The sequence below is a fragment of the Strongylocentrotus purpuratus genome, unplaced genomic scaffold, assembly GCF_000002235.5.
Source record: "Strongylocentrotus purpuratus isolate Spur 01 unplaced genomic scaffold, Spur_5.0 spur5_contig_853, whole genome shotgun sequence".
NCBI classification, from domain to species: Eukaryota; Metazoa; Echinodermata; class Echinoidea; order Camarodonta; family Strongylocentrotidae; genus Strongylocentrotus; species Strongylocentrotus purpuratus.
The window spans coordinates 65,708-78,329 of NW_022145561.1; the positions used below are offsets into that span (position 1 = coordinate 65,708).

The following is a 12,622-nucleotide window of genomic DNA, read 5'->3' on the forward strand; positions in this document are numbered from 1 at the left end:
TATTCGTTGCTAATTTTCCATATGCTTTAAATGTGCTGAAAATCACATAAAATATAGATTATTATATACCTCATCGAATACGTGGTGCCAATTATCTAGCAGCTTACATTAAAAAGGTCTTATTTAAGCGCATATCAACCAACGTCTAGAACAAACGTAAACGTTTGGCGCAATTAACGTCAAGAGTATAAAGAAGGGGGTGGGGTTAATAAATTTGTTGCTAATTCCCACTTGCGTTAAATGTGCTGAAAATCACACGAAATGTAGATTATTACATACCTCACCCAATACGGGGTGCAAAAATTCTAGCAGCTGAAAATAAAAAGGTCTTATTTGAAGGCATATCAACCAATGACCAGAACAAACCTAAACGTTTGGCGCATATAACGTCTAGAGTATATAAAAGGGGTTGGGGTTAATTATACATTCGTTGCTGATTTCCCATTTGCTTTAAATGTGCTGAAAATCACATGATATGTAGATTATTATATACCTCATCGAATACGGGGTGCAAAATTTCTAGCAGCCGACATTAACAAGGTCTTATTTGAGCGCATATTAACCAATGTCCAGAACAAACCTAAACGTTTGGCACATACAGGGTGTATAACGTCTAGTAAAGGGGTAGGGGTTAAAACATTCGTTGCTGATTTCCCATTTGCTTTAAATGTGCTTAAACTTACATGAAATGTAGATTATTATATACCTCACCCAATACGGGGTGCAAAAATTCTAGCAGCTTAAAATAAAAAAGGTCTTATTTGAGCGCATATCAACCAATGTCCAAAACAAACCTAAACCTTTGGCGCATATAACGTCTAGAGTATATAAAAGGGGATGGGGGTTAATACATTCGTTGCTGATTTCCCATTTGCTTTAAATGTGCTGAAACTCACATGAAATGTAGATTATTATATACCTCATCGAAAACGGGGTGCAAAAATTCTAGCAGCTGACATTAAAACGGTCTTATTTGAGCGCATATCAACCAATGTCCAGAACAAACCTAAACGTATAGCGCAAAAAACGTCTAGAGTATTTAGAAGGGGTGGGGGTTAATATATTCGTTGCTAATTTTCCATATGCTTTAAATGTGCTGAAACTCACATAAAATATAGATTATTATATACCTCATCGAATACGTGGTGCCAATATTCTAGCAGCTTACATTAAAAAGGTCTTATTTAAGCGCATATCAACCAACGTCTAGAACAAACGTAAACGTTTGGCGCAATTAATGTCAAGATTATAAAGAAGGGGGTGGGGTTAATAAATTTGTTGCTAATTCCCACTTGCGTTAAATGTGCTGAAAATCACACGAAATGTAGATTATTGCATACCTCACCCAATACGGGGTGCAAAAATTCTAGCAGCTGAAAATAAAAAGGTTTTATTTGAGCGCATATCAACCAATGTCCAAAACAAACCTTAACCTTTGGCGCATATAAAGTCTAGAGTAATTAAAAGGGTATGGGGGGTATTACATTCGTTGCTGATTTCCCATTTGCTTGAAATGTGCTGAAACTCACATGAAATGTAGATTATCATATACCTCACCCAATACGGGGTGCAAAATTTCTAGCAGCTGACAATAAAAAGGTCTTATTTGAAGTCATATCAACCATTGTCCAGAACAAACCTAAACGTTTGGCGCATATAACGTCTAGAGTATATAAAAGGGGTTGGGGTTAATTATACATTCGTTGCTGATTTCCCATTTGCTTTAAATGTGCTGAAACTCACATGAAATGTAGATTATTATATACTTCATCGAAGACGGGGTGCAAATTTTCTAGCAGCCGACATTAACAAGGTCTTATTTGAGCGCATATTAACCAATGTCCAGGGCCCCGTATTATAAAACTTTTGACTTACCATAATAGTAACTCCCCGAGTTACTATTATGGTAGTTACCATCAATGGTAACTACCATCGGAGCTTAATATCCGTTGCATAAAACCGATATTAACTAATATAAGAAAAACCCGCGAATGGTCTTCTTGGACGAGCCAGAAATTTTAGCGCATGCGCAATACCCGTCGTCTGCTAGATATAGCCACTGAGATAAACACCGAAGACGGCTGCTGCTAATCTACAATTATCGTCAATCGTACGTATTTCTTGACTTTAATCATTTTTATGTGTTAATCGAAAGAGCATATTCATTCTGCTATACATATTGATAAATGTATTAGTACTGGCAATAAATTTGCAGCCTTTACTCAGACAGTATTTGCCATCGTACTGGGGTTTAATTGTAATGTTTACGTCAGTCTCCGCAGCCGTACGTGCTTTCAGAAGCCAGCGGGGACTAGAGTACTGAGCTCCCCGGAGGAGCTGGGTAGCATAATCTGACATTCCACTACTAGCATGACTAGATTGGGTGGTGTTTTGAACATTCGTTTATCTACAATTCCCGATGATTTAAAGTTGTTTAAGGGTAAACAACTTGCAATTACCTCATAATATCATTCTAAAAATGTAAAATACTAGACTCTCAATTAGAATATCTAGATAAAATTAAGACTCTCGATAAGACAAGTCGATTAGAATTTCAACTTCATTCAAATTTCTAGTCTATAATTATATAGACTCTCAATTAGAATTTCAACTTTATTCAGCTTCAGACTAGTAGTAGATCTATAATCAGATACTATTTAAAATAGTATAGACCCTAGACTATATGTGTAGTGTCACAGTGTGTGCATGTCAAGTGTGAGAGCTGAGGGATAATTGGGCCGGCGATTAACAGGGGCATGAAATATAACGATATACTGAGCTGTATAAACTATAATCTAGATCGACTACATGTAAGCAGGGAGTTGGAAAAGCCCCTCCCTAATGTAAGTTTGCGGGGGGGGGGGAGTTTTTATTTCTCAGACTCAAGAGTCGGACTGAGTAAGGTCTATAAACCGAGTGTAGATTTACAGAACCCAATAATATTAACATGATTAAGTAGTAAACTATAGCATAGACTAGCTTTTACTCATACATAGATCTACATTGGTTGAAAAAGTAAATCTTTTACTATTATTAGTATTATAGGCCCTAGTAATTGTCTATTGTGAGTATTGAGTGGTCTAGTCTAAGCAAACTCCTTAAACTCTAATTTATTTTTCAATTGATAAATAATAATAATAGTTATTGATAATAATAATAATAATAATAATAATAATAATAATAATAATATATTGTAAAATGCATTAACTACATGTAGAGTCTAGTCTATATTTAAAAGTTAAATAGTGGTAATTTAATTGGCAGGTTTTGGACCTATACTAGTAGAAATATTGAGATACTGCATGAGTCTATAGATCGAGGCCCTATACTGATCGAGTAACAAAACCGAACAACAATTTTGTGTTTAAAAGGGTTTGATACCGTCAAGGTTGATTTAACAGAACTCATTTTAAACAATCTTTCTGGTTTCTCATTAGTTTTTTAATTTTGTTTCTTCATTCTAGGAAATGGTGAAACGCAGGCCGAACTTGACAGGTCGGGATGTCCGCTGCCTGGCAGACTACGTAAAAAAGAACCGCCAAGCTTTGTTCGGCAAAGCGGGGAACTGTGTGGAAAAGGTTTGTAAAATCCAATGCAGATCTATTTATTAAAATTTCCAGAACATAACTATGATTTCGAATTTGAATAAAGAGTCTTTTTATCTAACTTATTTTTATTTCTTCCTTCTTTCAACTTTTCTTCTAATAAGTATACCGAAAATGATGTTTTGGTTTTCATTTTTTCTGATGCCCAAGACAGAATGCAGTCCACTGTCTTTGGAGACAGTTGGATGCTACCATATGAGAGTATTCTTTCAAAATAAGTAAGGGTGAATTAATATGTTAATCATCTATTGCATATAATTAAAGAGAACTTGAGTAGGTTCCAATTTACATTGTACTTTTTGTTCTTGAATTTTTGTAGATCAAAAAACGAAAAGAGGATGCATGGGCCCTAGGGCTCGTATCCCTAGAGGCCCAGGGACTCCAACCAGGTAGAACAGTAAAGGACTTGCGTCTTACCTGGAACGAAATGGCGGCAAAGGCTCGAAAGTACAGGGACTCAAAGAACAAGACAGGTAAATTAAGCTGTCTTTATTGTGTAACAGATAAAACTGTAAAAGGTACCTTTCTTGTATACTCCTACCACATGTAATTTATCACCAATAGTTACCTGTGCTTTGGAAAAGTTAAAAAGTAAGAAAGCATTTGTGCAATAAAAAAACAAGTTTTTAAAATGGTGGGATTCCATCTGCTATTAGTATTTACTGTACCACCATAGGTCATCATAAATTGTACATGCATTAAAAAATTATCTTTAATATATCATATCAACATTCATGACTTAGGACAACAGCCTAGTGTTTGAATGCTAGGCTTTTTTTATTTTTATTTCTCTTTAAAAAGATAGCATGTTTTGCATGGTATATCCTATTTCAATAAAGAATACTCTAGAGTAGCCTGTCAAGAAGAGTATTGAATTAGTAAAGGGGTTTATTATTATCAGGAGACTTGGTTGGTAGATTGGTGGTCTCATAATCCGACGACCTAGGTTCGAAACCATGTCGTCGATGCACTAGTGTCCTTTGGTATTAAGGCATTATTCCTCATTACCAAGGTCCTTAGATAGGACCTAAAGTCGTCGGTTACTAATAAGCACTGGTGCTTTTTTAGCAGTCGGGTAAAATAACCACCACTAAACCGCAAATCACAACTTACACTTATTTGGTGTAGATTATTAACCATCACGACCTAATCCAAGATCTCTCTTTAACTGTACGATCGATATTAACATTTCGTAAAATTTATGGTAAGAAGTTAACATTTATTTCTTTGACTTTGGATCATTAGGAGGTGGACCACCAGTGGAATATAATGAGAAGCACGAGGCAGTACTGGAGGCAATGGTGGAGGAGAGTGTGGAGGGCATTCTGGGGCCAGAAGAGGAGGCTGGATACCTAGCTCTCCCTTCGAGCCAAATGTCACAGGTAAAATTTGTAGAATTTGATTGACCCCCTCTCTGGGTATGAGAGTACAAACAAACATAAAAATATACATGACTTGTGAATATGTACATCTTTGGTTTAACCCTAACTGAGCCAAGGGGGGGGGAAACAAGTACCCCCACCCCCCTCCTCAACACTTTGCACGATATGTCTGCATCGCTGGCCGAAATCTCAGGGAAGGGGGCGGGGGAGCCCTTTCCCTAACTCTGAGAACTTCAAAAATACCCAGGCCTAATCAGGGTTTATCTTGAATTGTAGATGGTATTGAAATGCTTACCACTATATTACTTAATTTAGTTGACGACCTTCAAAGTGTCAATGTTATGTTGACCACCCTACCCCCCTAACTCTATTTGAAAAATTTATCCCATTGAACATGAGATTCAAATGTGGCATGTATTTTTATGTGAGGCATTTTCAATACGGGTATATGGTAATTTTTTTGTTTAACAAAAACAAAATCCTCACTGATGGTGTACGGTACAACAATTTTTTTTTCTTACATTTTTTAAATATTTTTTTTAGGGGGGTGTTTTAAACCTTTTTTTCAAACATATTGATGATTAGATAAAACCCTTACTGACATTGTTCTCTTTTTATCACAGAATTTTAATAAATAAAATAATAATAACAACATTTAGACAGTATGGTTCTATAGTTCTTTAAAACTCAATCAAGGCAATCTTTATTGTTATATGCATACAGACAGCAGAAAATGCCATGGCTGTGGCCATGATGGTTAACACCATGGTGGGTGGCATATCTGTGCCGGCCCGGGACCCACAGACCAGTACTAGTGCAGCCAGCAGTGCCGGACCACCAATAGACCAGCCTGTTCTAGTAGGGGATAGCACGGCCAAAGACACCAAAAAGCCAATCAGCTGTTATGAAGAGAGACTTTTGGAGATAGAGGAGGAAAAGTTATTAGTCATGAAGCGTGCGCTTCACGTTTTCGAATTATTTGTCTTTAATCAAAAAGAGGTTTAAAATTGTTACTTTGTTTGTTTTGCAAATTCCATGTTAATTTTGTTTTTATTCATGATAACTTTACCTTTCAGTATTCAAAAAGATTATATCATTGTGCATTTTGGAACTAAGGAAATTAGGTTTCCCAGAAATCTAATATGAATATGTCGTTATTAAAAATGAATTGACTATGCATGAGCGTTCCACGGGACTCCCCCCCCCCCCAGTCAGGTTTGGATGAAATATGTGGCCTGCTTCTGAATAGAACAAATTACAAATTCAGGAGATAAACTCTTCCCATATATTATACTGTAAATTAACTGCATCTAAAGATAACAATGTTATGAGGCCAATCTAAAGGATATCTTACACACTTCATTGAAAGAGGGCCTTGAATATGATGTCACATTCATATACAAATTTATAAAACAATATGACTATTGGCAGGTCAGCAGAACATGCCCTAGCCCGGCGATTCCGTGAAATTTGAATTTTGGCTTGGTGCTACCTTAGCAATTAATCCCCCCCCCCCCCCCGGTTGAATGCAGTACTGAATTGATTAAGATTCTCAATGCAAACAGAAGATTACTACCACTTGAGTTATATAGTACAAGTATACTTCAACAATATTGTCACAACTAAATAGTGCAGTAATAAAAAGAATTAATGTGTCAACTTATAGATGACCCAAAATGGTGTTTTAAAGCAGGGGAAGTCCACCCTAAAAATAAGTATGTTTGAATGATATAAAATATAGATAAACAATAAGGTCAGTGACAGTGAATGTTGAAAAAGATTCTTGGTTACAGTATATAGAAGTCTTCATCATAAAAATCTAGTGGAAATAATTGGCAATAATAGTGTTTCTGATGGCTAAGCCGTTGTCTACAATGTGGTCGTCCCTGTCTGGTTCGTGTTCATGTTGTTCAATACCAAAGTCTACTTCATCAGGCTGCTTCAAATCTTTAGCCACATTGTGCAATACGGCGCATGCAGTGATGATCTTGCACGCTCTTCTGGGTGCCATTTGCATACCATTCAGTAAGCACCTGAATTTGTGCTTTAGTTGGCCGTTGACTTGTTCGATTCTCACTCTCGTGGTAGCATGTGCTCTGCAGAGTAAAGGAATTGAAGTATAACAAATTAAAAACAAAGAATTATTGGGAAGTCTATTAGACTATGAAAATACATGTACATCTAACTACAGTGCTATACATCTAACCTATACATTGTCAAAAGGAAGTAAGTCACATATATGAGTAATTTTCTTTTTTACCTGTAGCTCTTCTGGGCCAAATGGTATTCATGAACACTCATCCTGCTAATTAAGAGATGTGATTGGCAAATTGACATCATGGTATTGCTTTGATGTCTAAAATGGCATACATTCATTCACTTTCTTTTTTAATTGTAGATACAAATATGCATTGAAATGTTTCTTGTAGTACATACCTATTGTAAGCCTGTTCTGCAGGAGTCCTTGGATTTAGCACTGGTGTCATCAGGTATGGTCTTAAAGCGTAACCCGAATCTCCAAGAAGTAGACCATGCTGTTGTAGATCTTCAAAAGTCTGTCCAACTCTGCTGTTCTGTATAAAGGAAGAATCATTATAAGAATGAACATAATATGGTAGAATAGGTGCCCCTTGACCTTTGATATTTATTGCATTCTCTTGCATATACACATTTTGAAAAATTATTAAAAATTGTAAGATCTTAGCTTCACAATTATTTTGTAGCATTTGTAACAAACATTTGACATCAATTTCAATGATTTACATGTATGTCAATATATGTTTTCATGGAGGCATTAAAAACAAAAGTGGGTTACATAGGAAATTTTAGAATCAAAATATTATGGATTTACCTGAAATATCCTGCTGTCGTGAGTGCTGCCTGGCCAGCGTGCCAAAATGTTTATGATCTTGTAATTGGTATCACAAATTATTTGGGTGTTGATGGAGTAATATCCTTTTCTGTTCATATAGACGTGCTCACCAGGGCCCAAGGGAGCTCCATTTAGTCTAATGTGTGTTCCGTCGACCACTCCTATGACCTGGGGCGGTATTCTGAACCCTGTGTTATCTCTAATATTGTTGTATCTTTGGAGATAAGATAAAGTTGGTATTCTGAACACTGTTGTAACTTTTGTGTTATCTTTTGTTGTATCTTTTCTCTCATCTCATTGGCCGCGCCTGCGCTCATAGCTTGGTGCGCTTGTAATTGTGCTTATTAGTAATAACATGGCGCTTAATCCTCATTTGCATATGCGCACGGGAGATAATATGTCGAGATAATTGGTATTCTGAAAGTTGTTGTATCTTTTATCTTATCTTATCTTGCATGGTATTTACAACAATATTTACAACAGGTAGGGGGTTGTTGTATCTTTCGTGGTGATATAATGGCGGCAATATTTCTTGCCCAGAACCAACTGTGTGCCAATAGACGAGTTAGAAGAAGATAATGTGTTGACCGGAAACATCAAAGATGAGAACTTTCTAAGAAATTAAATGCTAGGATAGGACTATTTTAATGCTCTCATCTTAACCAATATAGTGAAAGCGTGATTTGTCTTCATGATCCACATTCAACAGCGCATAATGATGACGCGCGTAATAAGTGCTCAAATAACTAATTACGCCCAAGATTAGTATGCGCTAGGCGCATCTTCAGATATGGCATAAAGTATTCCTATTGGTTGATCTACTTATCATGCTTATATAAAATAGATTTTGATTGGTAGGGTCCATAAAAATGGGCGTGTCATCAATGGTCAAAGATAAGATAGAGGCGGTCCTTCAAGAGATAACACAGGGATAAAACAATGTTCAGAATACCAACTTACAACAATATTAGCGCTGTGTTATCTCTGGAAGATACAACAAAAGATAACACAAAACTTACAACAATGTTCAGAATACCACCCCTGGGGAAAGCCTGATATGTTGAAGAAATCCACTTGGGCTCTGTTGACTTCTTCCATTGTCGTTGGAAACTTGATTATCTGAAGTGTGAATTGGAGATGCAGAAAGAAAACAAAAATCAATAATTCCATGTTGCAGATCTTCATATGTTATGTATACAATACAAGTCTAATTCATGTGCAAACTTTTGAAATGTAATTTGACGTATATTTTATTCATCGTCATTATATTTATACAGCTATGCTGAAATTCACCAGTATTTATTATTATAGACAGAAACGATGTTATATCAAGAAATGTAATCTTTATCACATTGTAAATTATATGAATAAATATTTATCTCCTACGAATACATTTAATATTCAGAGAATTGGACATGAACTTTCTTTCTTTCAATCAAGTGTTGAGAAAAGTATGTGAAATATCTGAAGAAGTTTGTGAAGTGATTAAAAAAAAAATTATGAGAGAGAGTGCAAGTTTTCTTTGGCTGTACTCGAATTCATGAACATATTCATAGTTATGCTATTAATGGTGATGCAACTAACTATTCCTATAACTATTCTTAAAAACTGGGGTGGTATTCTGAACATTGTTGTAAGTTTTGTGTTATCTTTTGTTGTATCTTCCAGAGATAACACAGCGCTAATATTGTTGTAAGTTGGTATTCTGAACATTGTTTTATCCCTGTGTTATCTCTTGAAGGACCGCCTCTATCTTATCTTTGACCATTGATGACACGCCCATTTTTATGGACCCTACCAATCAAAATCTATTTTATATAAGCATGACAAGTAGATCAACCAATAGGAATACTTTATGCCATATCTGAAGATGCGCCTAGCGCATACTAATCCTGGGCGTAATTAGTTATTTGAGCACTTATTACGCGCGTCATCATTATGCGCTGTTGAATTTGGATCATGAAGACAAATCACGCTTTCACTATATTGGTTAAGATGAGAGCATTAAAATAGTCCTATCCTAGCATGTAATATCTTAGAAAGTTCTCATCTGTGATGTTTCCGGTCAACACAATCTTCTTCTAACTCGTCTATTGGCACGAAGTTGGTTCTGGGCAAAAAATATTGCCGCCATTATATCACCACGAAAGATACAACAACCCCCTACCTGTTGTAAATATTGTTGTAAATACCATGCAAGATAAGATAAGATAAAAGATACAACAACTTTCAGAATACCAATTATCTCGACATATTATCTCCCGTGCGCATATGCAAATGAGAATTAAATGCCACTTTATTAATAATACGCACAATTACAAGCGCACCAAAGTATGAGCGCAGGTGCGGCCAATAAGATGAGAGAAAAGATACAACAAAAGATAACACAAAAGTTACAACAATGTTCAGAATACCAACTTTATCTTATCTTCAAAGATACAACAATATTAGAGATAACACAGGGTTCAGAATACCGCCCCTGATCTCTTTTCTTTCTATACCCCTCGTCTCTCTCTTCCCGGGCCTCTATATAGCTCTCTCTCTCTCTCTCTCTCTCTCTTTTCTCCTGTTATTTATTATTTACTTATTAGTTTATGCTTCTCCGGGGAGAATCTTGTTTGAATCTACGTTCTTCCTCTTAATATAATCATGACAGTTGTGTTTTTTTTTTTTTTTTTGGTCTTTTCATCAATCATTATTATTATCATTTTCTTTATTATATATAGCAGTATTGTTTTACTATATTTTTTTAAAACCATTTTCTTGTGAGTTTTTTTTTTTGTGACGGTAGTTTAATTATGTTGTATTTTTTACTGCTGTGTATGCGCATATAAATTTATCATTAAGTCTATTTGATATCTGTGCAAAAAGAGGAAATGATGAAATTGGAAATTGAAGACGTTAAAATATCTATCGATTGGCATATAGCTTTCCATACTCTGGGCTCAGCTGTTTCAATTTAGAGTATATGTGTGCATGCAACATTTGCCTCTGCCTCTGGTCATGTGAATGTGATGAGAGACTCCTCGTTTTGTGCATTAGAAAGGGTGCTGTTTTCGTCATGACAGTCATTCATCATGCAATCATCATTCAGTAAGAAATTTGTTTTGACATATATACCTATATGAAGGGTCATAGGTACACGATTCATACAATCAAGCTCGCATCATATCACGCCAATTTATGGGCGACTCTACACAAATCAATATACCTAGGACTACGTGCAAAATAGTAATATACTAGCGCTAGCATCTAGCACTTGCACTCTCGCTAACTTGGGGAAGGAAGTTTGGATAAAGATGTCTTTATTATTATGAATTCTTTATTAGACGTAGCTATTGTTTGATTATATGACCACTAATAAAATGATACTATAGGTCTACAGACTACTACACAGAGACTGCAGTGACAGTAGTAGACAGGCAGCTAGGCTCGGCCAACTAACCGACCGCGCCAGCGCTGCCCCAGCCTCCCGCCCGGCCGGCACAGTCGCGGGCTCTGTCCCATGGCAACCACTAAATTGTCAGACCGCTGCATAGACCTTTGTCATGTCATTGCTTGGTCGTCTAAGATTAATTAAACATATAAATTTATCTGAAATAGGTCTTCCATGTGTTCATTATAAAATGCATTGTATTTTTAGTATATGCATGTCATGCATGACAAAAATAGAGTTCTTTTTCATCCTCGTCTTATTAATTTGCTGATTGAAAATTCAAAATACAAATTTTAGACAGACTGTATTTTCGTCTTCTCTTTGCTTTATTAAAGAAAAATGTATTGACTTACCTCATGTTTCAGTGTGCCGAGGGTCACTGACACACGGTGAATTACCCTGGATGCTGTTGAGCGGGTGATGCCATGAATCGTGGCCGTGGAATCAAGCACTGCCCCCGTTGCATAAAAATTCAAAGCTATGAAAACTTGCAGCTCTGGGGGAAGTGCCTGATTCCGTTGGGTGTCGTGCTGCAACAGGGGCCGAATCAAATTGATAACATGCATACAACCATCCCTAGTAAACCGGTACTTCCGGAAAATGTCACCATCCCCCAACTCCAACGGCTGGCTGCGATCTCTGAAGATCCGCTCCCTCCTCCTCGCCCTTTCATATCCACGACGCTGCAAGACAGCCAGTATCGCAGCCATAGTTACGGTAGTGTTACCGCAAGCTCAGAGGGTAGCGGTAATGTTACCGCTGATCTTTATAGACTTACCGCTGATCTTTATAGACTTACCGCTCAAGTCCAGCGGTAAGTTTTTATGCAACGGATATTTACCGTTTATCTTAAAGTTACCGCTGCTTTTGAGACTTACCGCTCAAATGAGCACTTACCGCTACGGTAACTGTTTTATAATACGGGACCCAGAACAAACCTAAACGTTTGGCACATACAGGGTGTATAACGTCTAGTAAAGGGGTAGGGGTTAAAACATTCGTTGCTGATTTCCCATTTGCTTTAAATGTGCTGAAAGTCACATGAAATGTAGAATATTATATACCTCATCGAATATGGGGTGCAAAAAGCCTAGCAGCCGACATTAAAAAGGACTTATTTGAGCACATATCAACCAATGTCCAGAACAAACTTAAACTGTTCGTGCATATAACGTCTAGAGTATTGAGAAGGGGGTGGGGGTTAATACATTTGTTGCTAATTTCCCATTTGCTTTAAATGTGCTGAAATTCACATGAAATGTCGATTATTATATACCTCATCGAATACGTGGTGTAAAAATTCTGGCAACCGAACTTAGAAAGGTCT

General features: G+C 36.6%; 2 protein-coding genes across 2 annotated transcripts; one reads left to right on the top strand and one right to left on the bottom strand.

Annotated features, from left to right (window-relative positions):
• The first annotated feature begins 1,848 nt into the window (after positions 1 to 1,848).
• LOC115928345 lies at positions 1,849 to 6,325 on the top strand. Its single transcript, XM_030995511.1, has 5 exons — positions 1,849 to 2,110; positions 3,465 to 3,578; positions 3,925 to 4,078; positions 4,851 to 4,987; positions 5,711 to 6,325. Exons 2-5 carry the CDS (start codon positions 3,468 to 3,470, stop codon positions 5,990 to 5,992), a joined length of 684 nt encoding a protein of 227 aa, XP_030851371.1. The 5' UTR covers positions 1,849 to 2,110; positions 3,465 to 3,467; the 3' UTR covers positions 5,993 to 6,325.
• On the bottom strand, positions 6,326 to 12,224 carry LOC100891766 (putative nuclease HARBI1). Its single transcript, XM_030995504.1, has 5 exons — positions 11,649 to 12,224; positions 8,901 to 8,978; positions 7,839 to 8,027; positions 7,424 to 7,560; positions 6,326 to 7,083 (listed from the first exon to the last, which is right to left on the bottom strand). Exons 1-5 carry the CDS (start codon positions 12,003 to 12,005, stop codon positions 6,807 to 6,809), a joined length of 1,038 nt encoding a protein of 345 aa, XP_030851364.1. The 5' UTR covers positions 12,006 to 12,224; the 3' UTR covers positions 6,326 to 6,806.
• Positions 12,225 to 12,622: the final 398 nt, after the last annotated feature.

Bases quoted from the DNA above. Each gene is read 5' to 3' on its own strand.
- LOC115928345 (XM_030995511.1), top strand. From the start codon at position 3,468: ATGGTGAAACGCAGGCCGAACTTGACAGGTCGGGATGTCCGCTGCCTG. The intron at 3,579-3,924 runs GTTTGTAAAATC...GAATTTTTGTAG, and splicing joins CGGGGAACTGTGTGGAAAAG to ATCAAAAAACGAAAAGAGGA. The intron at 4,079-4,850 runs GTAAATTAAGCT...TTGGATCATTAG, and splicing joins GGACTCAAAGAACAAGACAG to GAGGTGGACCACCAGTGGAA.
- LOC100891766 (XM_030995504.1), bottom strand. From the start codon at position 12,005: ATGGCTGCGATACTGGCTGTCTTGCAGCGTCGTGGATATGAAAGGGCG. The intron at 8,979-11,648 runs GTAAGTCAATAC...TTCACACTTCAG, and splicing joins TCGGCACACTGAAACATGAG to ATAATCAAGTTTCCAACGAC. The intron at 8,028-8,900 runs GGGTGGTATTCT...ATACCGCCCCAG, and splicing joins ACATATCAGGCTTTCCCCAG to GTCATAGGAGTGGTCGACGG.